The sequence below is a fragment of the Rattus rattus genome, chromosome 18 (genome assembly GCF_011064425.1).
Source record: "Rattus rattus isolate New Zealand chromosome 18, Rrattus_CSIRO_v1, whole genome shotgun sequence".
In the NCBI taxonomy this organism is placed as follows: domain Eukaryota; kingdom Metazoa; phylum Chordata; class Mammalia; order Rodentia; family Muridae; genus Rattus; species Rattus rattus.
Genome location: NC_046171.1, coordinates 28,227,110 through 28,253,452, shown reverse-complemented (window position 1 = coordinate 28,253,452; position 26,343 = coordinate 28,227,110). Strand labels below are relative to the sequence as shown.

General features: G+C 52.3%; 1 protein-coding gene across 1 annotated transcript in view; it reads left to right on the top strand.

Moving 5' to 3' along the window:
• The window catches only part of Hkdc1 (hexokinase domain containing 1), a 41,467-nt gene continuing 15,124 nt past the window's right edge, over positions 1-26,343 (top strand). Inside the window, exons 1-12 of the mRNA XM_032888879.1 lie at positions 1-184; positions 5,026-5,188; positions 10,461-10,609; positions 10,691-10,810; positions 12,181-12,276; positions 13,133-13,232; positions 15,039-15,222; positions 17,453-17,608; positions 18,801-19,034; positions 20,304-20,608; positions 22,818-22,957; positions 23,095-23,214. Coding sequence (XP_032744770.1) covers positions 122-184; positions 5,026-5,188; positions 10,461-10,609; positions 10,691-10,810; positions 12,181-12,276; positions 13,133-13,232; positions 15,039-15,222; positions 17,453-17,608; positions 18,801-19,034; positions 20,304-20,608; positions 22,818-22,957; positions 23,095-23,214 — 1,830 coding nt within the window. The 5' untranslated portion in view covers positions 1-121. The remainder of the gene's footprint in view (positions 185-5,025; positions 5,189-10,460; positions 10,610-10,690; positions 10,811-12,180; positions 12,277-13,132; positions 13,233-15,038; positions 15,223-17,452; positions 17,609-18,800; positions 19,035-20,303; positions 20,609-22,817; positions 22,958-23,094; positions 23,215-26,343) is intronic.

Sequence of the window (26,343 nt, the reverse complement as noted above, 5' to 3'; positions counted from 1 at the left end):
AGTCTTTAGTCCAAGCACCCACCTCCCTGCCCGAACCAGAGGCGTGCAGCACTTCGCAGAGGGAGAGCAGCCACTGTACGGAAGGCTCGGCCTGTCTCAGGAACAACCAAACTTGGGGAACATGTTTGCAGTTCACTTAGTGGCGTTTTACTTCAGCAAGCTGAAAGAGGACCAGATCAAGAAGGTGAGGACTCTGAAGCTACGGTGTCTGGCCCAGTCTACACTGACAGACCCAACAGCAAAAGGGATTAAGGCACTGGGGGGGGGTAGCTCTAAAGTGCTTGCCCAGCTTCTGTGAGGTCTGGGTTCAAGCCCCAGCAGGAAAGGAAAAAGTAAGAGACTTTATTAGAAAAGTACCAGGAGCCTATATCAGTGAAAGTCTCATCGAGGAAGAAGTAGCGAGTGTCCCACATTCCTGCCCCACATCCTAGCTTTCAGTCAGAGCCTCCTGGCAAATATGGGGTATTGGGAGTCTTCAGAAAGTTCCAGGAACTTTGTGCCAAATTCAGGGCCATTTAAGGGTGAGACCACAATGAAGGTGAGTTGTTTATGAAGAATCAGAACTTTCAAAAGTGCATCTGATTACCCATGTGTTTGAAATCTCATAAAATAAAGGCACCAAGAGAAACCTGGGGTTTATTTTATTATTATTTTGAGACAGGGTCTTATTATATGGCCCACACTGGCCTGATACTACAGCCTCAGTCTCTCAAGTGCCTGGAATTACAACCCATTAGGCATGGCCAGCATGTAAATTTTAACACAGTTGTAATTTTTAGCATGTCCTATTGTCCTATTAATGGTGAGGATTTTTTGCCTACTTTGCCCCAGCTACAAAATCAAGATGGGCTATAGTTGACTGATGAGACCAGGATTCTCTCCTGGCAGCTAAAATGAGCCCAGCCTGTGTCCTTGGTCACACCCACTGGCTGCTGACAGCTTCAAGGACGAGGCATGTAGCATCTTTATTGACAACAGGAGTCCTCTGGGCAACCAGATTCTGCCAAGGTCACCCGGGCACTAAAAGTAAACTGACATTGGCAGATGCCTCCTCTAGCCTTCAAAATGCTTTTCAAAATGTGAAAGAGGAAGTGCGGCCCCCTTGTAGCCTTCCTGTGCTAGTGGGTGACCGCCTCCCACCCCTGCTCCCCGACTGCATTCCATGAGAGCCAGGTGAGAGAGAGCCAGGGCAAGTTGGAGAGTAGAAACCCATCTGCTTTAACAACTGTTTCATTTGTTCCACTAGATTCCCAGACCCCCCCTCTGCTGACTGCTTGAGGGGTGTAAATTCCCCTGCAGCTTGAGGGGTATAAACTCATTGCTGTTTCTACCTGCAGGGCAGAGAGGCCAGCCCTAAGGGGAATCTTTGAAACCTTTAGTTCATAGTCACTTCAGTCATTGTACTTCCCTCAATGTATAGTGGCTGGCCTCTTGTTCTAGCCCGGGATAGAGCTGGTGCATGTTTGTCCACCACCCCAGGAACAGGCTCACATGATGAATTCCAGAGCCTCTAGAAGAAGGGTCAGCAGCCTTGGTCAATACCTGGGTTGAGTTCTTCCCCTCACCTCAAAAAGCAAGAAAGTCAGGAATCCCCAAAAGCCACCCTGATCAAGGACCCAGCAGGTCCCTTGGGCTTGTGAGTAGACTGGTTTGTAGCAAGTCTGGGTCAGTTTGGAGGCCATTCCTCCACAGATCAAAAAGGCGAAGTGCGTTCTTTGAGTGGTAACTCAGAGGTTCCTGTCCGACGGTGTGCACACTTTCTGCCCCTGGAGTTGTCAAGGTCCTGGGCCATGCTTGCCTTCAAAGATCACCCATTAGACCCTTGCCCCGTGTTTGGAAATCTCAGAATGAGATGAAGAGAAAAAGAAGGCCACTGTCTGACATTCGTTTCCAGTTCAATATATTGATGTATTTGACCTATTGTAATGCTGGATTGAACCTGGTCATTGAGTCAGAGGCAGTCCATTCATAAGAACAGGGCAGATTGGGCTTCGAGAGAGAGAGAGGGAGGGAGGGAGGGAGGGAGAGAGAGAGAGAGAGAGAGAGAGAGAGAGAGAGAGTTTTCACAGTTTAGTATGTCAACATTGCAAGCATATGGCGATGTTAACTTGAACTCGCCTCTAATTTCCCCCAAGTCCCAAGCCCTCTTGTGTGCTGTGTGGGCAGCCTTGTGCTTTGCTCATGGTGGCCGTGCATTCTGTGTCAGCTCTGATTGCCTCTGTCCCTGTTTCTGTTATCTCCACGATCAACTTTCAGTGTCTTCCTTGGGGCACGTCAAGTACATGGGCCCTGTGGCATTTCACTTTTCCTTCTTGTTGGTTATTAGGAAAGGTTCAAAACACTCTTTCCAACAACTAAAACATTACTATATTAAAGCCGTAATATTCAATTTCTCCCCTGAAATAGCTTCCTGAAATAGCATACAACCAAATTTCCTCAAGGGGAAAGAAATTGCTACAACAAACTGGTATATATTTATTATTCTCCCTACGTGGGATAATTTTCTGAGAATAAATTTTCAAAAGCGAAATCAGTAGGTCAAAGTGTGGAACCTGTTTTATGACTCAGTTCCTAGTTAATGAGACCTTTGGACTGAGTGACCCTTTGGGCCCCTTCAGGCTCCTTCCCTCTATGACTGAGCAGCCTTGAGCTTCAGGACTCCCCATCTGGCTCTCTAAAGCTTGCCCAGGTCTTCTATTCTCCTTTGGTTGGAACACTCTAAGGAAGTGTGCTTGGGTCCTGCCACTCGCATCCATGTGTCTGGTACATGCACTCTGTTCACACGTGCCCCAAATTGCCTGTCTGGGTTGAAAATGGTGCCTTTTCTTTTTTGTCCCATCATATGTCTCAGGCTCCTACTAACTACTTTGTATCTTTAGGACGATACAAAGAATAGCACCCTCCTCCCCCCTCCCCCCCTCCCCCGCGCCATCGCCAATGTCACACTCTTCTGTGACTAGTGCTCACTGAAAGACAGCTCATGGTGTTAACTGACCGTTGGTTGGCGGTTCATCAGTGACCCCTGCCCGCCCTGTGGTACACAGATGGCGGTGGGTGTCTGGAGAAGTTCTTTATGCTCAGCCTGAGCAGTGGGTACAGGCTCCAACTGGGGTCTTCGGCAGGGCAGTAAAGGATCGAGCTAAGTTCCCACATAGGGCATTGCATCCGTCCTCTGCCCCAATTACTTGGGTCATGTCCTTCCTACCCAGTCCTCTCCGTATGTGCAAGTTTGTGCCAACCAATTAGTCCTCAACTGCCGAGCGGGAAGGCCTAATGAAGCATGACCTCGTTACATCCGATCTTCTCAAATGCCCTGAAAGCTCAATTGTCCTCTTTTCATTGGTGGGCCTCCGATCGTTTTCTGGCTTCTCTCTGCCCCCCTCCCCAGGCCCCAGAGTCAGGGGGGCGTTTCACCATCTTGGGCCTCTTGGTTGAGTCCTTCTGAACTCTGAGGCCTAGCTGAAGGAGACTGGCACTTGTGTCCAGAACAAAGGCCCGTGCTGTTGGCGCAGGGGCTTGTGGGTAATGCTACGGAGCGTGGTGATTCTGTCCTGTGAAGCGATGGAGGTGCTGATCCCTGCCTGCATCCTCTTCTGCCACAGACTGAGATTGGGCCTTATCTGACCATTTAAAGGGTCGCTGAGGTCGATACAGCAATGTCCACAAAGACACTGAAGGGTGCAGCCTGCATTCTCTGACTTGGATGCTCTTCTCCCTCCAAGAGTGCGCCTGGACTCAGGCCTCCTTGGGACCTGCACGGGAGGAGATGGTGTCAAGTAAATGTAACAGGCTGCTTTCCTCCTGCCTGTCTAGAGTACCACCAGCAGCCGGGACACTTTACTGCTACTCTTGTTACCCTCACCGGGGCTGAGTTCCTCACAGCGATTTTTTTTTTTTTTTTTTTTAGCGATTTTTATAACTTCCCGTATTTTTGGGGCAGTGGGCCTCTGCCTCAGTCCTGGTCGCCTTTTTTTTTTTTTTTTTTTTTTTTTTTGGAGCTGGGGGCCGAACCCCGGGCCTTTCCCTTTCTAGGCAAGCGCTCTACCCCTGAGCTAAATCCCCCCCCCCCAGTCCTGGTTGCTTAAATGATAATTGGACATGTTGGTTTTTCTGTTTTGAGGCTCCCGCAGCCCAGGCTGACCTTGACCTCTCTCTAGAGCCAAAGATGATCTTGAGCTCCCGATCTTCCTACCTCCACCTCCTGTGTGTCAGAATCACAGAAACGGGTCACCACACCAGGCCTTGCTGTGGCTTTAAAAATTAGACTTACTTAGTGAGCCTCTGTCTCAAAACGTAAAACAAAACGTCTGAGTTAGGATCACAGCACTACCTTACTTAAACCGTAATGGAGACTTAGAGGAAGATTGCGATCGGACGTCACATTTCCTTCTGGGCTTCCTAGCAGCCAATAAGCAAAGGGCAATGTGTTTGGATACATTGGTTGGATGGAAAAAAAATCTCCCATGGTAAGCCAGGCATGGCAACATGGCCACCCCACTGAGGAGACAGAGGCAGGAGTGTCACTAGTTTAAGGTCCACCTGGGCAACTTAACAAGTTGTAGGCTACCCTGGTTGACATGGCTGTGTAGTTCGAACCTGTCTCAAGCAACAACAACAAAACCAGACAAAGAGAAAAGTGAAGGCACCTGAGATTTGAGGTATGGCTAATCTTCACAGCAGGGAGAGAGTGGTACATGGTGAGGGCCAGGGACTGGAGATTAGACACTCAAGCACACTCCCACACACCGTCTGAAATGGGGGTGGGGGCTACTTCTTCCTCAGTTTGCCCTTCGGAGAAACCGACCTGCCCTATCTCCAACCCCCATTCTGTCGTCCCCCCCTGCCCCCCGCGTCCCCCCTTCCGCCACCCTGCTGGTGATGTGCAGGTCAGGAACCTCAGGAGCCCATATAAACTCGCTGTCCCCGGAGTCAGGAGTGCAGCTTCTCTGTAGAACTGGGGGTTCAAAGCCTCAGCTGGGAGGGCAAGCGCCCGCAGAAGCCTAGCCAACCCCACATCCGTTCCAGGTGGACAGGTTCCTGTACCATATGCGGCTCTCGGATGAGACCCTTGTGGACATCATGGCCCGATTCCAGGCCGAGATGGAGAAAGGCTTAGGGAAGGACACCAACCCCACTGCCTCAGTGAAGATGCTGCCCACATTCGTCAGGGCCATTCCAGATGGCTCAGGTAAGCAGGGCTCCGCTGACTGAGACTTCCCTCCTTTCCTACACCAGTTTCTTAACTGATGAGTCCCCATCGCTTGCCTCTGTCCCTTTCCAACGTCCCACTTCCCTCTGCCCCAGTCCCACTGATTGAATACTTTTGGGGTCCACATCAGAGTCCCTCGGATTTTCCTCCGCCCACAGCATCTTCACCCATTCCCTTTGCTCCCATGCAGCAGAGTCCCCGCCCCCCGCCCCCGCCCCCGCCCTCCGGCCCCGGTCCCCGCCCTAGATTTTCCAGATGCTGCTCAGAGATCACCCATGGCCTCTCTCTAGGAAGTGTCCCCATTCTAGGATAGGGGCTTCTTAGAACCTTTGTCACAGTTGTGGGTGACAGTCTCCAGAAACCAGGGATTAGTTACCACACTGTTCTGAGCACTTACCAAATGCTAGCCCCTGACACAGGCATTGAATGAGTTAGTATGTGACCTTTTCTCCTGGGCCTTTAGATCCCAAGGCAGAAACAGTAAGCGCTGGAAGGACCTGTGAGGGGAAGTAATACTGAGCGCCTATGCAAGGAATCTGGGCTCCAGGCCCAGCTCCCACATACCTTGGAGACTCCAGGCAACCACTAGCCTTGGCTCTTCCGTCAGATGGTAGAAGGTGGTCCGTCATATGCTGGGCTGGGTATCGAACGCTGGGCCTTGGCCATGCTCTCGGCCATGCTGGACAAGTTCCTGCCTCCGAGCCACATTCTCAACTCCTATGTATTGGGTTACTGTTGCTGTTCTGCTCTGGGGGTGAGCCCAGGAACTATGAAGTAGTTCACCCAGGCAGAGCGGATGGCCCTAAGAAGTCTCCATGTAGGACCTGGGTTCTGTGTTTGCCTGAGCATAAGATCTGCCCACCTGGTGGCTGCTGAAAATGGTCCCTGGAGACTCTGGTAACATTCCCATAGACATCATGGGTTAACGCAGTACACGCTCACATGCCCACAGACATCATGGGTTAGCACATTCTGCAGGAGTTCACAAAGTCAGAAGTTTGGCTAAACTTAAGTTGTCAGCAGGGCTGCATTCCTTCTGGAGACTTTGGGGGCAGTTAAGGGAAGACTGGTTTCTTGCCTTTTCCAGCATCTAGAAGCACCCATGTTCCTTGCCTTGTTCCCTTTTCATCCTCAAGGCAAGAGCGTGTCTTCAGATCTTTCTCCAGCTCTGTCCTTCTGCCTCTCTCTTCTAAACCTGAGGGCCCTGTGATTACATCAGGCCCACTGAGATAATCTAGGCTAATCTTCCAACGTAAAGGTCAGCTGATTCTGATCCTGCCTGCAACCTACAACCTTGATTCACCTTTGCCATGTGCCCCGATACAGACATCTGACCCAGAGAGCAGGATGTGAGCCTCTGGGGGAGGGGCGGGGTGCGGCATTGTTTGACCCACCAGCACAACCCAGTGCTTCTCTGGAAGGATCCATGAGTTCTCAGTCTGCCAACTTCCGTTCTGGCAAAGCCATAAGGTAAAAAAGAAGTGTTGCTTTTTCTTGAGCACCCAGTGCCATTGTGGAATGCTAAGGTCCCTCTGGCATGTGATCCTCCCAGAATATCATGGAGTGACGGCTGTTGCTGGGTCTGACTGGAAGCAAGAGGCTTCCCCAGGTTCGGGGTGTCAGAGCTCAAAGCCTTAGAGCTATTGAAGAAACAAAGACTGAAGTTTAGGGTGTACTTATGGCACCTCCAATTGGATTAACAGGATTCTGGGGACCAATGCTTGGGTCAAAGTAGCTGGGGTGCAGCCTTCCTTGCAGGTGGGTGCTTGTGGGTAATGCACCGCCTAGAAGAACATGGTTTGCAGAGGTGTAACCCTACTCTGAAATCTGGGCGCAGCCTCTGACACTAGAAGAGAGTGCTTCAGGGACTGTGATCCTTGACAGGTCATCCAGGGCCGTCTGACACCTGAGTCACGGGGTGTGTGTGGGGTGGTGAGGAGTACCAGGTCTAAGTCCTCCTAACCTGTGCTGGGTGTGGCTCCGAAGCAAGGGAAAGTGGCCTCGGGTAGTCTGGTGGCTGTGGAACTGGTTTAGAAAGTTTAGAGATGAGACTCCCTCCCAAATTCTACAGCTTCATTCTCTTCGATTCAGGATACACACCCTGCATCGCTGTCCTCTGGTAGCCTCATTACATGATACAGTGCCAGGCTATTCTGTGGCACCTAGGTTCTGGGTCCCTAATAGTCAGATGCCTTGGCAGCCCCTAGGACCACTTTTCTGCGGTCTGCATCGGTATAGCCAGAACGCGGAACCAGTTTGTAGGTTGTCAGTGGAAGAGCTGAGGGACTTGATGTTTCCCTGTGAAGACTGGGTCTTCAAGGCCTAAGAGGGAGGGCTTTGTAGCATCTGCCTCCTCCCCAGCCACCAGATTGTAATGGCGTGATTCTTTGTTCCTACAAAGCAGGCTCTCTCCTCGACCTCTGTCTCCGCCCTTTGGTAGGGGTCAGTGTGAGTCTTAAAGCCAGATATGCTCACACAGACCAGGCTGACAGGACCTAGGGTTGCAGAGCCTCTCTTTCATACTTTTCGTGGCAGAAGATTCAAATGCACCAGGGCCATTCCTAGACATGGTTCCCAAGGGTCTCCAGAAATCTCCGTATTTGGCCTCCAGGCGCCTGTAGGAGACACTGTAGTAGGAAATAGGAAAGAAACTCAGGTGTAGACTTAGGGAATGTTAGGTTTCAAATCTGGGGCAAATGGCTGAGGTGCCGTATTAAATGGTCTAGGCACCAGGTTCTCCAGATATCCCTTGGTCCCTGTTTCAGGGCCCTCCTGGCTGGCGTACCCAGCCACCCACCCTGAACTCTCCAGCCTAAGGGGCTGGTCTGCTCTTGCTTACATAGCCAACCATTTTGGTTACCCACCCTCTTTGTACCTTTTGACCTCCAGGCTGCAGCACCTGGTTCTCCTCTCTTCCCATCTCCCTCCCCCTGTCCCTTTCCCACGGCTCGGCTCAGGGTCGTGTCCTCTCTGGACTCCCCCATTATCCACAGTAAACCTTCTCCTACACCATCCCTAAAAGCAGCCATGGCCTTTCCATTTTATTGTCTTATTTTTCATTCAGGGAGGGGAACCCCTGCTGTACCCCTCAGGCGGCTGTTTTCTTTTGTACACGTTTGTGTGCACGTTGGTACACCTTTTCCTGAGTGTGGGTGTGTGAGTACGTGAGTGTGGAGGTCAGTCAGAGGTTGCTCTCACGAATTTCCTCATTAGCTTCTCCCCAGTATTTGTCTTTTACAGAACCTAGTGTTCACCGATTGGCTGCCAAACCTCACGGATTCTCCTCTCTGCCTTCCCAGTGATGGGACATGCACCACTGTGACTGGCTTTTTACGTAGGTGCTGGGGATTGAACTCAGGTCCCTAGGCTTATGCAACAGTCCCTCGCTCTACCAACAGCCCTCCCGGTAGCCCCACAGAGGAAGGCCGTTTTCTTAATAATTGCTATGAAAGGCTCTCCTTACCATGTTCTCTTGTCCTGCCTGGGCAGGGCCTCCCTCCCCCAGGGTCCAGGAAGTCATTTCTCTGAGGTTAGAGTCCCAGCACGTGGACGGGATCGTACCACATGGTTTCCACGAAATGACATCTTGAGTCACACCGGTGTCTTGTTTGCACAGTGATAAGAATGTGATGTGGGACAGAGGGAGGAACGGACACTAACCAACCCTCAGCCGGTTACCTCACATCCTCACAGCAGGGCAACTCCTGCCGGCTGGAGGCCTTTCCAAAACTCTCAATCAGATTTGCCCTTGCCTTCCTTAAACTCCCTCTGAGGCTTATGCTCACCTTCTGTGACTCAATCCTACACACACACACACACACACACACACGCTCTCCTCTCTGACTGGCTGCCAACTCCCTCAGTGGGGAACTGGAGGGCTCTCACCTTTCATGTTCCACTCCACTCCCATCCCCCCACCCACAAGCTTCCCAAGAAGAGCATTTGTCTAATTAGCACTGTGCATCTGATAAGCCACACCCCCCAGGGGGCTCACACCCCCTCAGGGTGCTCACACCCGGTCATCTTGGCCTCCCTGGCACGGGGCACTGATTACGGAGTAGGTGCTCTGAGAATGTTTGCATAACTTCTCCAGAATAACCAGGGCGAGCGCCTGCCTCGGTGGATGGGTTTTGTGCTTTGATTCCTTGGCCCAGTAATAAACCTTAAGCCACTCCCTCGGGCTCTGTTCAGTGCTAATCTAGGGAGATAATCTCTAACTTGCTTCCACTGAAACAGAATTCCAGCTGGCTGGGCTTATAAATGATTGACGTCTTAGCTGGCCGGGGGTGTGTTCAGAAATGCAGAGTCCCAGGCCCCTTCCGCATACTCAGTGGGCTAGGTTCCTGTGTGACAGTTTGGGTAGCACTGTTCTGGTCACCTAAGCATCAGCTTTTAACTCTCGGATTGCCAGTCCAGGGAAACCTCGGGAGCATTGTCCGGGCACGTTTGTTATGTAGGGAACCTCTTCCCCGGGTTTTCTGCTTTTGCTGTCTGCTAGAGATGTTTTTGGGCTTCACCTCTCACGGCTCACCAGCAGCAGTGGACTGTCCAGCTGACCCTCGGTGTTCAGGAGGCTGAGGTTGCCGCGCTGTGACATCAGACCCTCTATTTGTGTTTGCAGGCATGGGATTTCTTTACCGTGTGCACCCCAGGTCTATGGAGCCACAGGTCTAGCATTAGGAGGTGACCTTCCCATACGTGTGACTGACATCAAAGGCACTGGCGAGGGCCCTGCATAGGTGTTGGTGGTCTTCAGTGCCCGCCCCCATGCATGCATCGTTCTGTATCTCCTTCTGTAACATCCTTCTTGGGCCAGGCTGGGTGCAGGTGCAGGACCACCTGCTCCAATTGGAGAGACCGTGTGCCCCTGCTCCTAAATGAACTATTCTCAGCACCCCAAATCAACCACGTGGTCCCTGCTGCCCTCCCCTCTAAACTGTTTCCCTCTGAGCACTTGGGCTTGTGGGAGGCTGGCTTCTCTTAGCTGCACCTCTCTCTGGCTCACGTCTTTATCTGAGTTTTCCCCGTGATTGGTGTGACACCTTTCTTCCTAGACACAGCGTCTGGGTGCAGGCTTTGCTCTTGACGCTCAGTCTCAGACCCTGCCTCCCGATCACAAAGTGGGGTCACCCGAGTGGAGCAGAACCAGACAGACCTGTGCTCCTCAGACTAGTGGGATGATGACACGAGTGCTTGCTCTGTGTCTGGCTTTTTACCACCAGAGAACGGTGACTGTTTTCATTTCTCCTAGAAAACGGGGAATTCCTTTCCCTGGATCTCGGAGGGTCCAAGTTTCGGGTCCTGAAGGTGCAGGTCTCGGAAGAGGGCAAGCAAAATGTCCAGATGGAGAGCCAGTTCTACCCAATGCCCAATGAAATCACCCGTGGGAATGGCACGGAGGTACGGGCAGGAGGGATAGGCCTGGGTCCCAGCCACGAGAGAGAGGTGTGGCCTAAACCCTGTCCTGTGCTCTCCTGGCAGCTCTTTGACTATGTAGCTGACTGCCTGGCAGATTTCATGAAGACCAAAGATCTGACGCACAAGAAGCTGCCTCTGGGCTTCACCTTTTCTTTTCCCTGCAGACAGAATAAGTTGGAGGAGGTAAGTGGGAGGGTGAGAACGTGTGGATGCATGCAGGAAGCAGCATGGTCTGTTGGTCTTTCTGCTAATGTGAGACAGAACCGGGTAGACATGGGTCCTTGATGTCTGTGCTTAACGTACACAGCATGAAGGGACGGGATGCTTTCGGTGGTTCTCAGGAGGGCTTTCTGGGCCCTAAGTGCACATCTCAAGGCTGCCAGGAGATGCAGGGCTGGCCTCAGAGTCATAGCTATCTCCCTGCCTCTGCCTCCTGGCACCTCCTTTCCTCTGTCTGCTGAAGCCTGTGAAGGCAGAAGTGGCCTTCAGTGGCCTCAAGGTGGCAGTGTGGCCCAAAAAACCTCAACTGTGGGTCTGACCGTGGGTCTGAGTTCTGAGGTGGGTCTGATTGGAACTCCTGGAGTATTTTCCTGTCTATTTCTTCATTCATAACTTAGGGGACTAGAAGAGGGGTGATTGGGGAGTTTGTGGGCTTGGGCAAGTCCGTTAATCTCTAACTTCTCATGTGTAAAAAAAGAAGCCTGCAATTCCTCATGAATTCAGAGGAGAAAAGCCATTTGTAAGTAATGGTCGTTCATTCAACTTGAGAATCATTTTTCCGAGTTGAAATTAAGTTCTCCAGGAAGTCCCTACGAGGTAGCACCGTGCTAGTTCTGAGGACCTACAACTTGTGCATTCTGTACACACCGCAGTACCCTACCCCAGGGTGTGAGAGGAGGGGTCATTCTCTTATTAGTTCCGGGTGCAGCCGGAGGTGGGGGAGGGGAAATGTGCACGTGTGCTCGTGGATTCTGATATACAAATAAAAAACTCTTGACTCCCGCCTTGAAACTCACTCTGTAGACCAGGCTAGCTCAGAGACATCCACCTGCCTCTGCTTCCCCAGTCTTACTTGTTTTTGAAATCTAGATAAGTCTCATTACAAAAAATTCCATAGGTGTTGGTAGCGTTTGTGAAGGTTGCCCGAGTGGATCATGCACTGAATCCCCCTCCCATACCCCTTAAATCCGTACAATTATCATGCATCAATTAGAAACAAAATCAAGGGCTGGAGAGATGGCTCAGAGGTTAAGAGCACTGACTGCTCTTCCAGAGGTCATGAGTTCAATTCCCAGCAACCACATGGTGGCTCACAACCATCTGTAATGAGATCTGGTGCCCTCTTCTGGCCTGCACGTGTACATGCAGGTGGGACGCTGTATACATAATAAATAAATCTTAAAAAAAAAAAAAAAAAAGAAAAAAAATCAAACCCTGAAGAATCAGGGTGATTGATCAGAGAGAGGAGAGCCTGTGTGGCTCAGAGCCAGGGCTGTCTGCCTGCTGTGGCACAGCCTTAACACTTCGTACACTGACCAGAAGAATCCTCACAGGGCTTCCTGCTGTCATGGACCAAGAAGTTCAAGGCCCGGGGAGTTCAGGACACAGACGTGGTGAACCGTCTGGCCACCGCCATGAAAAAGCACAAGGTAAGGGGTTTACCTTGGTGTGAAGCCTCCTAATCCTCGACCCTTGGGCTTGGGGGCCCTTGTAGTGCACCCCCCTGGAAGGAGAACGCGGCGGGATCCCTTTTGTAGATGAGCACAGGCCTTCTGGAGAACCACAAGAGGCAGACAGACATCGCAACCTGCCTTGGTTGGAAGGCTGACTTGGCTGTGGCTGTGTTTAAGGCCCAGCCCAAAGCCCCTTCCCTCCTCCTTAGGCTGGGGCATGGTGGTGGAAATCACACGCTTTGGGGGCAATTCCTAGTTAACCAACGAAGCAACACACGGATAACAAAGAACCTAAAGAACACTGCTCTTAGCTCCCTACTGAGCTGTCGACACTTGCTTTTTGACAACATTTTACAGTCATTTATATAGCAACAAAAGCAAGAGAAAAAAGAATCCTAAACACTAAAGGCTAAACCGCTCGCTGACTGACGGGAAGAAGAGCTGTTCTTAGCGTTCTCGGCTGAGCTGGTGAATGAGCCTCTAGTATGGAGGCGGGCTTGCCACTGGGAAGTATGACCCCCTAGCCCCAAAGGAGACTTCGCTGTGCTGCCTCCCAATCCTTTCCTCTCACTTTAAAACAGTCCTCCAGGTCCGAGGGAACAGAATAGGAAACCCATGTAGAAGAGATGGGTTTTGGTTGATGCCCTGCTAGCTTCCCGGGCAGGGCCCTCCCTGTGGACCAGGACTGACATGTTTTCTCTTAGAAATAACCATTATTCCCAGGACAGATGTGTTTTCCATTATCTCCCCCAGGGATAGATGCCAGGGGGGTGGGGGTGGGGAAGAGTACGGCTTCCCCGCACTGACACCCACAAGGCCTTTTGTTCACCAGGACCTGGACGTGGACATCCTGGCCTTGGTTAACGACACTGTGGGGACCATGATGACTTGTGCTTACGATGATCCCAACTGTGAGGTCGGCGTTATCATTGGTAACTCAGTGGACTCGGAGGTGGGAGGGGGTGGGGCTGGGGCTGAGTGTGAGTAAAACCTAAATACATATGAAGAGTGCTGCCACTTTTCTGCGAGCAACACGGGGAGATGAGAAACCTGCATCTACATCCACCCTCCCTCCTTCCATCTATCCTCCATCTTCCCTCCCTCCATCCTTACTCCCTCTGTCCCTCCATCCTCCTTCCCTCTGTCCATCCACCCTCCCTCTCTTCTTCCCTCCCTCCATCCTGTTGTAAAAAATATTTAATAAATCCTGGCGTGAGGTTCCTTCCCGCCTTACTGGTTTATGTTCCTGAATGAAAGACACACGGCCTTTCTATGTTAATAAGCCTTAAGCAGCCCAGTAGCCGGGCAGCTGCCTACCCTCCGTGCGGTTAGACTTCGCTTTCCCATCGGTAACCCCCAGTTATCACTATTGACTAGGTTCCGTCTGGGCTGCTCGTAACTCCAATTGGGCAGCTCTCTGGGCCACGTTCTCTTAGCCCTTAGACCATGGTGGCTCTCCTTGCTTCTCCATCCCATGGCTGCCCTCTTCAGTCTCCCTTCCTCCTCTTCCTCTCAAGTCCTGGAACTCTAAACCCCGCCTATGTCTCTCCTCCCCAGCTATTGGCTGCTGGCATCTTTATTTACCAATCAGAATGAACTGGGGGCAGGGCCTCTCCGGCTACCGGCAGACTCCAAACCTTGGAGCCCAGCACTTAGCATTACAATAAACAGTGGGGGTTGGGGATTTAGCTCAGTGGTAGAGCACTTGCCTAGGAAGCTCAAGGCCCTGGGTTGGTCCCCAGCTCCGAAAAAAAAAAAAAAAAAAAAAAAAAAAAAGAACAATAAACAGTAAACGACAAAACCTCAACACCTTCCCTGCATCCATCTTTCCTCCCTCAGTGCCTCCATCTTCCCTCTCTCCCTCCATATATCCATGCCCCCTTTCTCCCTTCCTCCCTCTCTCCATCCTCGTTCATCTTCACACCTTACCTGCATCCACTCTCTCTCCCCGTCTCTATCCCCCGCCCCCTCCTTCTCTCCCTTGTCTTTTCACGCTATGATTGCTGGCTCTGTGCTCAGTGCTGGCTCACGGTGCCTCCCTGGATTCTCCTGTGTATGTTGAGAGGTGCAACGGAAGCTGGGCATAGTAGCTCCCATCTGTAGTCCTGGCCCTCATGCACTGGAGGCAGGAAGATTGCTCTAATGTTGATGCCAGCCTGGGCTACTTAGTGAGTTTCAGGCTAGCCTGGGCTTAAGCTCCTGTCTCAGTTGGGCTGCAACTGGGAGACTAATTTCCAAGACCAGGGTAGAAGTGGGCAACCTGTGCAGAGGTGCAAAGGGCCTGTGACAGAAAGTTAGATGCTGGGAGTGCCCAGCAGCTGGGGAAACCTGTGAGAAGGCAGTTGGGGCATAATACACTCAAGTAGTCCTTTGAGACAGGGTTTTATCTGTAGAATCCACCGTCCTCCTGTCTGGATTACAGGTGTGTGTGTGTGTGTGTGTGTGTGTGTGTGTGTGTGTGTGTGTGTGTGTGTTGGTTGGGGAGGTGTTTCATGCCAGTGTGTGTCACCATTCGCTCTCAAAGAGCCACGTCTCTGCCTCCCATTCCTCTGCCAGGGCTAGGGGGCAGTTTCTGATTTTTCTAAAAGGGGTTCCCTGGCCTGGTTTTCCTAAGGGGTCTGACCACAGACAGCTTGAAGCACCTAACATTTCCAGGACAACCCCCCCCCCACACTTCACACTGGGACAGACATGTGCCAATCATGCTGTTGTCCCTCTGTCTCTGGTCTGCTCTCCAGGAACAGGCACCAACGCGTGTTACATGGAGGACATGAGCAACATCGACCTTGTGGAAGGGGACGAGGGAAGGATGTGCATCAACACGGAGTGGGGGGCCTTCGGGGACGATGGCATTTTGGAGGACATCCGCACCGAGTTTGACAGAGAGTTGGACCTGGGCTCACTCAACCCCGGGAAGCAGCTGTGAGTGTTCCATCCGGGTATACAATGCCTGGCAGTCCCTCTCTCTCGGGCTCTCTCTGTACCCCAGAAGATCGGTCCCCGCAGGGAGCCTGTCCCCCTAGGTCCTAACCACAGTTCTCATGCAGTCCATAGTTCTGGGGTATGCGTGCGCATCCAAGGCTCTACCGATAATTCTGTGAGCCAAATGCCATGTTTCCGCTGTCTTGGAGCATATAGGTGAGTGGGCACAGAGGAAAGCTAGGCACAGAAAGCACAGGACTCTGCCCAGGCTTTTCCATGCGTGCTTCCTTGGGGCTCCCCAGCCACCAGACATCCTCAGGGGCCTCATCTCACAGCAGCCACTCTGTCTGCTGTTCGGCCGCACCCACTTTGAGCTTCAGCCGAGGCCTGCAGAGCGGCTGCTCAGGTGCTGCTGTAGCTTTTTGCCATGGCTGAGCTTCCCCAGCCGGCCTTGCTACCCTTCCCTGCGCATGCCTCCTTCCCTGCGCATGCCTCTTTCCCCCCGCGCATGCCTCCTTCCCTGCAACTAGGAGCTGTTACAAGCCAAAGTGATGCCCACTGGACTTTTATCTCTGCTTCACTTAAAACAATTCCCACTTCGATCGAACCTGAATTCCATTTGTTTGCCTCCTGTGTTTTCAAGGTTTAAGACGATTATTTTTTTTTAAATCAGTTTTTATTTGTGTGTGTGTGTGTGTGTGTGTGTGTGTGTGTGTGTGTGTGCGCGCGCGCGCACATGTGTACACATGCACACGTGCAGGTGTAAATGCAGGTACCCACAGAGGCCAGAAGATGGCATTGGATTCGCCCTCTTCCCAGAGCCGGAGCTATGGGTGGTTGTGAGCTATGTGATGTGGGTGCTGGGAACCGAGTTCAGGTCCTCTGGGAGAGCAGCAAATGCTCTTAACCGCTGAGCCATCTCTCCCGCCCCAATGGTCAAGAGTTTTTATATTGCACTGTATAAGTCTGGTTATAGCATGGTTCTGGAAATTGTGCCTTCCTATATTCGAAGACTAAAAATTATGTTATTGTTCAGCCTAGGAAACAATTAGTCTGGTGAAGAGACTCAGAGGCGAGGGCCACCTCTCGGTCTTCTATCCATGTCATGGTGGGCCTTCTGTGGTTCTCCAAGTTTCAAATCAGCCTTCCGCTACTGTAACAAGTGCCTAAGCTAGTCAGCTGGTGAAGGGTCACCTGGCTCGAAGTTTGTGAAGTTCCTCACCTTCATGCTCCAAGAGCAGAAGTGTGGCATTTGGTGCCCAGCCTTATGACTAGCTGCCTTTGTTGCTTTGGGGCTGTGGTCAGGCAAATATTATGGTGGGAGTGTGAATGGGAGAAAACCATTTACCTCATGACTGGGTGTGACGCAGAGAGAGGGCTGTGGTCCCACTTTTCTCTTCAAAAGTATGTCTCTAGTGGTGGGTGAACTTTTATGGAGCCCACCTCATAAAGGCGACACTTGGCCAGAATATAGGCCAAGGAGCAGGTCTTTGACAAATCAGCCTTCGGAGGACACTCCAGACTGAAATCTCAGCAGACTCTCTGAGACAGAAGCTCAATGAGGGGGTTAGAAGCACCTGGGTCTTTGCTCTGATGTCACGTGATGGTCAAGTGAGCTTAGGAAAACACTGTGGTTCCTCATGGCCTAAGTACAAATGGCTCCCCGATGGTCAGGTCTGAGGTGTGGCTGGCACTGGTCAGGTCTGAGGTGTGGCTCGCACTGGTCAGGTCTGAGGTGTGGCTCACACTGGCCAGGTCTGAGGTGTGGCCCACACTGGTCAGGTCTGAGGTATGGCTCACACTGGTCAGGTCTGAGGTGTGGCTTACACTGGCCAGGTCTGAGGTGTGGCTCGCACTGGTCAGGTCTGAGGTGTGGCTCCCCAATGGTCAGGTCTGAGGTGTGGCCCACACTGGCCAGGTCTGAGGTGTGGCCCACACTGGTCAGGTCTGAGGTGTGGCTCACACTGGTCAGGTCTGAGGTATGGCTCACACTGGTCAGGTCTGAGGTGTGGCTCACACTGGTCAGGTCTGAGGTGTGGCTCACACTGGTCAGGTCTGAGGTGTGGCTCACACTGGCCAGGTCTGAGGTGTGGCTCGCACTGGTCAGGTCTGAGGTGTGGCTTACACTGGCCAGGTCTGAGGTGTGGCTCGCACTGGTCAGGTCTGAGGTGTGGCCCACACTGGCCAGGTCTGAGGTGTGGCTCGCACTGACCCTCTCACCCCATCACAGGTTCGAGAAGATGATCAGTGGGCTGTACATGGGGGAGCTGGTCAGGCTCATCTTGCTGAAGATGGCCAAAGTTGGTCTCCTGTTTGGGGGTGCAAAGTCCTCCGCTCTCCACACAAAGGGCAAGATCGAAACACAGCACGTGGCTGCCATGGAGATGTAAGCTGCTGGGGTGTCCCTTCCTTCTTGCCTCTGTAGAGGGCTGGAGGTCCCTCCTTCTTGCCTCTGTGAAGGGCTGGGGTGTCCCTCCTTGCCTCTATGGAGAGCTGGGGTGTCCCCTGCTGCCCTGAGTCTGTGGAGGTCTGGGGCATCCCTCCTTGCCTCTGTGAAGGACTGAGATGTCTTGCCTTGCCTCTGTGGAGGGCTGGGGTGTCCCTTCTTTCTTGCCTCTGTGGAGGCCTGGGTTGGTGGCCACAGTGCCGTGCATTCAGATGATGGAGCAACCGTAGGGACCAGACCTTCTTCCCTCACAGGGACTTTCAGTCCCGGCCTTGGCTGTCACACCCTTTGGGTCACTAGCCAGGGACTGCACTGTCAGAAAGCCACCTACGTGCCATGATTTCCTGTCTTCTTCCTCCCTTGAAGGGTGACTAGTAATAATTTGGCAGTCACTGATCCCTTGGGATTGGAATCAAGTCCTGGATTCTTACCCTGAATCGCACTTTTGCATATAGTTTTGCTTATGATCTGATTGCAGCCTTGTACTCTGTACGGTGCAGAGTCCCTGAGCCAGGCTGTAGAACCTGAGTCTTTTCCCTGGGCTCCTGGCATGGCTGCCTTCTGATCTGCTGATCTGAGGCTTTATACGCAAAGCCCCGCAGCGGGGTGAAGAAAGATGCTCCCAAGGCGTGGACCCCCCAGCTCTCCCCTGAGCTTTGCAATCAGTCTAACGTGCAGAATCCATGTCTGCACAGAACTTGGCAGAGATGAACCCTGAGCGGCAGTAGAATGTGACGTGCTTAAAAGTGTGGACTCTGGGGTTGGGGATTTAGCTCAGTGGTAGAGCGCTTGCCTAGCAAGAGCAAGGCCCTGGGTTCGGTCCCCAGCTTCAAAAAAAAAAAAAAAAAAAAGTGTGGGCTCTGAAATTTAACTGCAGGAATCCAAGCCGCAGCTCCAGGACTTAGGAGCTTTGTGAGCAGAGACAAGCCCCTCACCCTCTGCCTCAGCCCTCTCCTAAGAGCTTGGGATTCTTGTGAAGATCAGAGTAGGTTGGCGAGCCAGAGCCTTAGCACGCGTGCGGTAGCTCTGTTCACTGCTGATGCTGTCTTTGGTTATATTGTATTCTTACGAGAGGGTGCGCACAACCCACAGCATGGGGAAGTGTGGCCTCTCACTCTTGTCCCCTGCCCAGGAGTAAAGAAGGCCTGGCCAATACGAGAGAGATCCTGGTGGATTTGGGCCTGGACCCCTCTGAGTCAGACTGCATCGCTGTCCAGCACGTGTGCACCATCGTCTCTTTCCGCTCGGCCAATCTCTGCGCGGCTGCGCTGGCAGCCATCTTGACTCGCCTCCGAGAGAACAAGAAGCTGGCCCGGCTCCGCACCACAGTGGGCATGGATGGAACCCTCTATAAAACACACCCTCAGTAAGTGCCGCCGACCTGTATCCCAAGCTGAGTTGCCCCTGGAGCTGAGCCCTTGGGTTTCTGTGATATATCCGTGCAGTTGGAATCAGCTTCCTCTTACTGGTTCTAAGATTTCAAGGGAAGATTGAGCAAAGGCTGCATTTACAGAGCTGGCCAGATGCTTTGGGGAGTCACTCAGGCCATTAACTGGATGTGGTGGTGCAGACCGGTAATGGCAGCACTCGGAGGGGCTGACCAGCAACAGGTTTCCTATTGTGTATGGAGGGCCGAGCAATGGAGATTTCCACCGGAAGGAGGCAGGGAGAAAGCAAGCTTGAGCTCAGTCTGGGCTGTACAGCAAGACCTATCTCAAAAAAAAAAAAAATGTTCTTGGGGCTGGAGAGATGGCTCAGCGGTTAAGAGCACTGGCTGCTCTTCCAGAGGTTCTGAGTTCAATTCCCAGCACCCACATGGTGGCTCCCAACCATCTGTAATGGGATCTGATGCCCTCTTCTGGTGTGTCTGAAGACAGAGACAGTGAACTCACATAAAATACATAAATCTTAAAAAAAAATGTCTGCTAAAGCTATTGCCTTCTTAGAAAGACCCTCTATCATCCACCCACCCATCCACCTGTCTATCTATCTATATCCACCCACTTATCTACCTACCTATCTATGTCCATCCACCTATCTATCTATCTACTCACCCATCTGTCTGTCTATCCATCCATCCATCCATCCATCCATGTATGCATTGGTATGTTCATTCATCTTTCATGTGTCCGCATGCCTGTCTGCCTGCCCATCTGTGTATCCGTTTCTTTGTCTCCCTACCTTTCCGTCTGTCATCTTCCTCGCCATCTTCCTCTCCGCTATTTAGGTAATACCCACGGCATAGTCATACTGAAAAGTCAGAGATACCCAGTCATTGATGGGGAAAATCAATGATGACGGGGGTAGCCAGATCCCGCCAGGAAGACATAGGGAAATGACAATTCCTCAGGGAATTTCAGAGTAAAAGACTCGTTAGCTAACAGAGGCGTCACAGAGGCCAGGAGTGTACATCCTAGAAAGGGCTGAGAGAGCAAATCCTTCCCCACAGACAGAGGTGACATCTACCGTCACATTGTTCATTCATACCCTCTGGGTTGAAACATCAGCACTTCCTGTCCTGGTCCATCCTCACACTGTCCACAAGCAGGGCCCCTCGGAACCCACAGCCCACTAGCTCTGTGTCCTTGCCCACTGGCCAGACTGCTTGGTATTTGACTGCCATCTCTACCTCCAGGTATCCAAAACGCCTACACAAAGTGGTGAGGAGGCTGGTCCCAAACTGTGATGTCCGCTTCCTCCTGTCAGAGAGCGGAAGCACCAAAGGGGCCGCCATGGTGACCGCAGTGGCCTCTCGGGTGCAGGCCCAGCGTAAGCAGATCGATAAGGTGCTGGCTTTGTTCCATTTGACCCGAGAGCAACTCCTGGGTGTGCGGGACAAGATGCGGGCTGAACTCGAGTATGGGCTGAAGAAAAAAACTCACGCTCTGGCTACGGTGAAGATGCTTCCCACCTACGTCTATGGGATGCCCGATGGCACAGGTTGGTTGGTGGGTGATACACGCACCTGCTCTCTAGGGGTGTGAGGGCTTCTGTCTTCACTCTGCAAATGCAGTGACTGTTAGAGCCTTGGTTGGAAGAGTCTGCATGACTTGGTTAAACCATACGCAGGTGTCTATCTGTGTGAGTGTGTGTGTGTCTCTATGTGCATATGATTGAATGTGTGTTTGTATGTGTATGAGTGTATGTATTAGAGTGTCAGTGTGTGTATATGTCTGTATGTGTGCATGAGTGTATGTGTCTGTGTGTCTCTTGTATATGTGTGTCTCTATGTGTATATATGTTTGTATGTATGTGTGTCTCTGTGATATATGTTTCTGTGTCTATATGCTTGTGTTGTGTATGTGTATCTGTATGTGTGTCTGTGTATGTGAGTGTATATGTCTATGTCTGTGTGTGTCTCTGTGTATATGTGTGTATGCATATATGTGTATTTATGTCTTTGTGTATGTGTATGTCTATGTGTGTGTATGTGTGCATATGTATGTCTATGTCTGTGTGTCTCTCTGTGTGTATGTGTGCGTCTATGTATGTCTGTGTGTGTCTCTGTGTCTGTTTGTGTGTGTCGTCTTGGTGTGGGTGATAACAGGAATAGACTTCTTGCTGTAAGTCTGCAGAGGTCCCTATGCTGCCCCAACCCTCCCTATGGACACTTGGGCTTCTGTGGGCCTTAGGGCTCCCTCTGGCTGGTTCTTCCGGGGTTTGGGTTACAGCCTTGCTCCTTACCGTTTCAGCCCCGACGTTTCCAACTCTCGACCCTGCTGCTCTCTCTGGGGACTCACTGAGCAGCAGAATCAGTTCTCTGCAGCCGCCCCACTCTGTTCACCCTCAGGAGCTTCTGCAAGCCACACCATACACGTGGGGGTGCGGGGACGGCTTGTGGGAGCTGGCTCTCTCCTTCCACTTTGTGAGACCTGAGGCTCAAAGTCGGGTTGTTAGGCTCGGAGGTGGCTGCCTTCACCCCCTGTGCCTTCTTGCTGGCCCATGCTCAGGTTTACAGCTTGCTTTGAGTAATTTCATCCCACAAACCACCGCTTATTACCTAACATGGGATATTCCCATTTCACAGATGGCACAGCTCATTAGAACAGTAAAATACACCAGCCGTTTCTTTCTCTTTTCATCTCCCACTTCTCCCCCCACCCCCGCCGTGTCCCTCAATTCTCCCTGAAACAGTGGCTGCATGATGGCTCTGCTCTAGGCCCAAACACAGCAGAGTCCCTGTGCTTATGAACGGAGCTTAGAGAGGCAGGCAAAAGGTAACGTAAAGGACACATGCTACCAGGAAAGGATGGGCGCTGGGAAGAAAAATAAAGATGGCTGGAACGATGTCTTTAGCAAGTGTGAGTGGTCGGAAGCGAGTGGGTGAATGGAGGGCAATGAGAGACGTTGTGTAGACTCTGATCCCCAGGGGCAGGGTGTGGGGGTGAGGCTGCAGGTGGGGACCTGCACGGTTCCATGATACAGGGCTGGGGATGCTTTCCCAGCCGGAGGACATGGAGCCCAGGGAAGAGGCGACAGGAACTGCGTATGCCTGGCCAATGAGATGGCTCACAGTGTAACTGTCACTGTCTCCTATGTAAACCTGGTAACCCGAGTTCCACCCCAGGAACCACCCACAGACGTGTCCCCGACCTCCAAATATGTCCCGTGGCACATGTGCCCTCCTCCCCAGATCACGCACATGTGTGCACACGTAGAGGAAGAGCAGGGTCATGCTCCTGGTGCAGGACTCCCCTGGACCATTTCATCCGGAAGGAGATGCTTTCCAGAGCCCCTCGTACTCAGGTTAGCTGGCCAGGATCCCCATGCATGGCCCCTGAGCGCCAGGTTCTACCCATTGTGTTTTATAGCAGAGGCTTAGGACCCATTGGTCAGGAAGGTTTAGAGCTGGAGGACCCTTGAAGACTCCACTTCCTCCCTCTGCAGACGTGGAAGGAGGCCCAGGATGAAAGCTGTTTCTCAGAAGCAATGGGCTGTGCTTGGGTCTTGGGATATGAGGGCTAAGAAAAATGTTCTGGCCTAAGACAGGTTCCAGGTACCTGCTGGGACCTGAAGCTTCTCCCGTCTAGGAGGCCAGGAGAGAGGCTCCCCTTCTGAGCTCGGCCCTCTGTTCTTCCTCCAAGTGCCCAACCGGGGTCCCTGCTCAGCATGTGTGGGTGGGATGCAGCTTCCACTCTCTCTCCCACAGAGAAAGGAAAGTTCCTTGCCCTGGACTTGGGGGGAACTAACTTCCGCGTCCTCCTGGTAAAGATCAGGAAGAGGTCGGTGCGAATGTACAACAAGATCTTCGCCATCCCTCTGGAGATCATGCAGGGCACTGGAGAGGAGGTGAGTATTAGGACTGGGGGGTTGGGGGGTGGGGGAGCAGGGGGCTGGGGGTGGGGGAGAGGGGATTAGGGGGTGGGGAGGCCAGCCTCGGCCCCCATCAGTGCACACCTTGCATGAGCACCTCTCTCTCCCTGCAGCTCTTTGACCACATCGTGCAGTGCATCGCTGACTTCCTGGACTATATGGGCCTCAAGGGCGCCCAGCTGCCTTTGGGCTTCACATTCTCCTTCCCCTGCAGACAAACATGCATCGACAAGGTAAGATGACCCTGCCAGGCACACAGCCAGCCCGGAGGCTGCCCTCCCCTGTGGCCATTTCAAGGTTCCTCTGTGTCTGTGCTCACATTGGGTTGGTTTTTGAGACAGGTTCTCCCGTATCCTAGGCAGGCCAAGGATCGACATGAATTTCTGATCTTCCTGCTTCCACCTTCTGTCCTGGGGTGGCAGGCGGGCACCACCATGCCCAGCCCATGTCGTGATGAGGATCAGACCCAGGGCAGAACGTACACTAGGCAAGCACTTTACTGACTGAACCACATCACCAAGCCACTGTTCGCACATCTGGGAACACATGGTGGAGAGGGACTGAACCACTTAAAGGGTTTTCTGTTTACTGAATTTCATTTCTCCTTATTTTGAAGTTCACTAAAAGGGTTAGTTAATTCCTGGGTATCTTCAGGGAATTGGGTGCAGGGCTGCCCGCAGGTACCACAGTCCACGTTGCTCAGTCCATTCTACAGATTGGCAGTGTCCACACTGACTCTGTGCGCATGCTCCTGGGTCCCGGAAGCCATCTGAGATCACTTCCTGTATGCAAATAGCAAGCTAGCTGTCGGGAAAGGGCCCGGGCACATCAGGACAGCTGCCGCTTCTTTTTCTGGATACTTTTTAATTATTTTGGTTTGTTTGTTTTTGAGTCTCTGCCACGCATGGGTGCAGTACCTGTGGTGGCCAGAGGAAGACATCAGATGCCCCCAGAACTGGAATTGCCAGGCAGTTGTGAGCCACCATGTTGGTGCTGAGAACCAAACCTGGCTCCTCTGTAAGAGAAGCCAGAGTCCAGCCACAATTGGCTGGATCTAGGGAGTAGCCCTCTCAGACGTGGCGCACACAAAGGGCCACACGTGACATTATAATTAGACCTGGATAATATTTTTTTTTATGTGCTCTGAACAGCACATGTGATCAGGGAGATGCCAAAGTTGTAGGGTTTTTTTTTTTTAAAGATTTATTCATTTATTATATATAAGTACACTGTAGCCATCTTCAGACACACCAGAAGAGGGCATCAGATCCCATTACAGATGGTTGTGAGTCACCATGTGGTTGCTGGGAATTGAACTCAGGACCTCTGGAAGAGCAGTCAGTGCTCTAACCGCTGAGCCATCTCTCCAGCCCTGTTGTAGGGTTTTTATTGACGAAAGAAAGCTCACCCATGTAACCTAAGAAATGTGTTTCTCAAGCTGTTCTGGGGGGGCATGCTTGTAGCACATCAGGATGTGAGAGGTGGAGGAGGAGGATCAAGAGGGAGTTCATCATCAGCCTGGGTTATATGATATCCTGCCCTTCACCAGTAATGGTGGTGATGAGGAGGGGAGGGGGGGGAGGGAGGAGAGGAGGAGGGAGGAGGAGAAAGAGGGGAGGGAAGGGGGAGAGAGGGAGGGGAGAGGGAAGGGGAGGAGGGAGGAGAAGGAGGGGGAGGAGAGGGAAGGGGAGGAGGGAGGAGAAGGGGAGGGAAGGAGGGAGGAGGAGAAGGAGGGGAGGAGGGGAGGAGAAGGGGATGGGGAGAGGAAGGAGGGAGGAGGAGAAGGGGGAGGGGAGGGGAAGGAGGGAGGAGGAGAAGGGGGAGGGAAGGAGGGGAGGGAGGAGGGGAGAAGGGGGGAGGGGGGGAGGAGAAGGGGGGGAGGGGAGGAGGGGAGGAGGGGGGGGGAGGGGAAGGGAAGGAGGGAGGAGGGAGAAGGGGGAGGGGAGAAGGGGAGGGGAGGAGGGGGGAGGAGGAGGGAAGGAGGGAGGAGGAGAAGGGGGGGGGAGGGGGGAGGGAAGGGGGGGAAGGAGGGAGGAGGAGAAGGGGGAGGGGGAGGAGGGGGGAGGGGGAGAAGGGGGAGGCTGGATACACCCACAGCATCCACGGTGCACCTCTATGCCAGACACTGCTTTGTGGTCTTCACGAGTCTTACCCAGCTCAGGGTAGGGGGAAGAACCGGACAACCACAGACCTTGAGGCAAATTGTCAGGTTTCTCGTTTATTGGTTGTGTGACCTTGGGTTCTTTACCCTCTCTGTGGTTGGATTTTCTCGTTTAATGAGACTGGCGAGATGAGTCCGAAGTTCTTGCAAAGGACTCAGGTTCTGCGTGGTGGCTCAGAATCATCTGAACACCAGTCCCTGGGCATGTGACACCCTCTTCTGAGATTGGCGCTTGCACATGTGTGGTGCACATAAACTCACACTGGTGCATGCAGGGGCGCCCATGCGTGAGTGTATGCATGTGTACACTCACACACATACAGACACACACGCAAGCTTAAAACATAAATAATTCTTTATGAGGGTGAAATTTCTGCTTACTTTGTAGGTGTTTCTGTGGGTTTCCAAATTCCCATGGAACTATCTGTGACTATTTTGCTCAGTAACAGGATATAGCAGATCCACTTTACCGATCTAGGAGGCTCTCCATAGCGTGTCGCTAAGCAAGGAAAACAAATGGTGGCGATTTACACAAAATATAAATGTGCTTATTTTCAAAGTACAAGCCAGCAGAGAACAAGGGCTTAGAGGAGTTTTATCAGTAACGTTTTAGTTTGTTTCTTTGGTTTTGTACTTTAAACGAATGCGCTCACACTATTGCTGCCATTAAGAACGAACAGACTAAGCCCGGCAGTGGTGGCACACGCCTTTAATCCTTCTGGGGGCGGAGGCAGGTAGGTCTTTCTCTGAGTTTGAGGCCAGCCTGGTCTACAGAGTGAATTTCAGGACAGCCAGGGCTACACAGAGAAACCCTGCATCAAAAGAAAAAAAAAAAAAAAAAAGATGGGGTTGGGGATTTAGCTCAGTGGTAGAGCGCTTGCCTAGGGAAGCGCAAGGCCCTGGGTTCGGTCCCCAGCTCCAAAAAAAAAAAAAAAAAAAAAAAAAAGAAAAGAAAAGACTGCAGGGCTGTTAGAGGTTCTGAATGAGGATTGTTCTGATCCAGGAGGAGGAGGAGGAGGGGAGGAGGGGGGGGAGGAGGAGGAGGAGTAGGAGGACGAAGAGGAGAAGAGGAGGAAGGGGAGGAGGAGGGAGAGGGGGAGGAAGAGGAAGAGGAGGAGGCGGAGGAGGAGGAAGAGGAGGAAGAGCTGGAGGCAGAGGAGGAAGAGGAGGAGGAGGAGGAGGACTGGCCAAGAGGGCATGC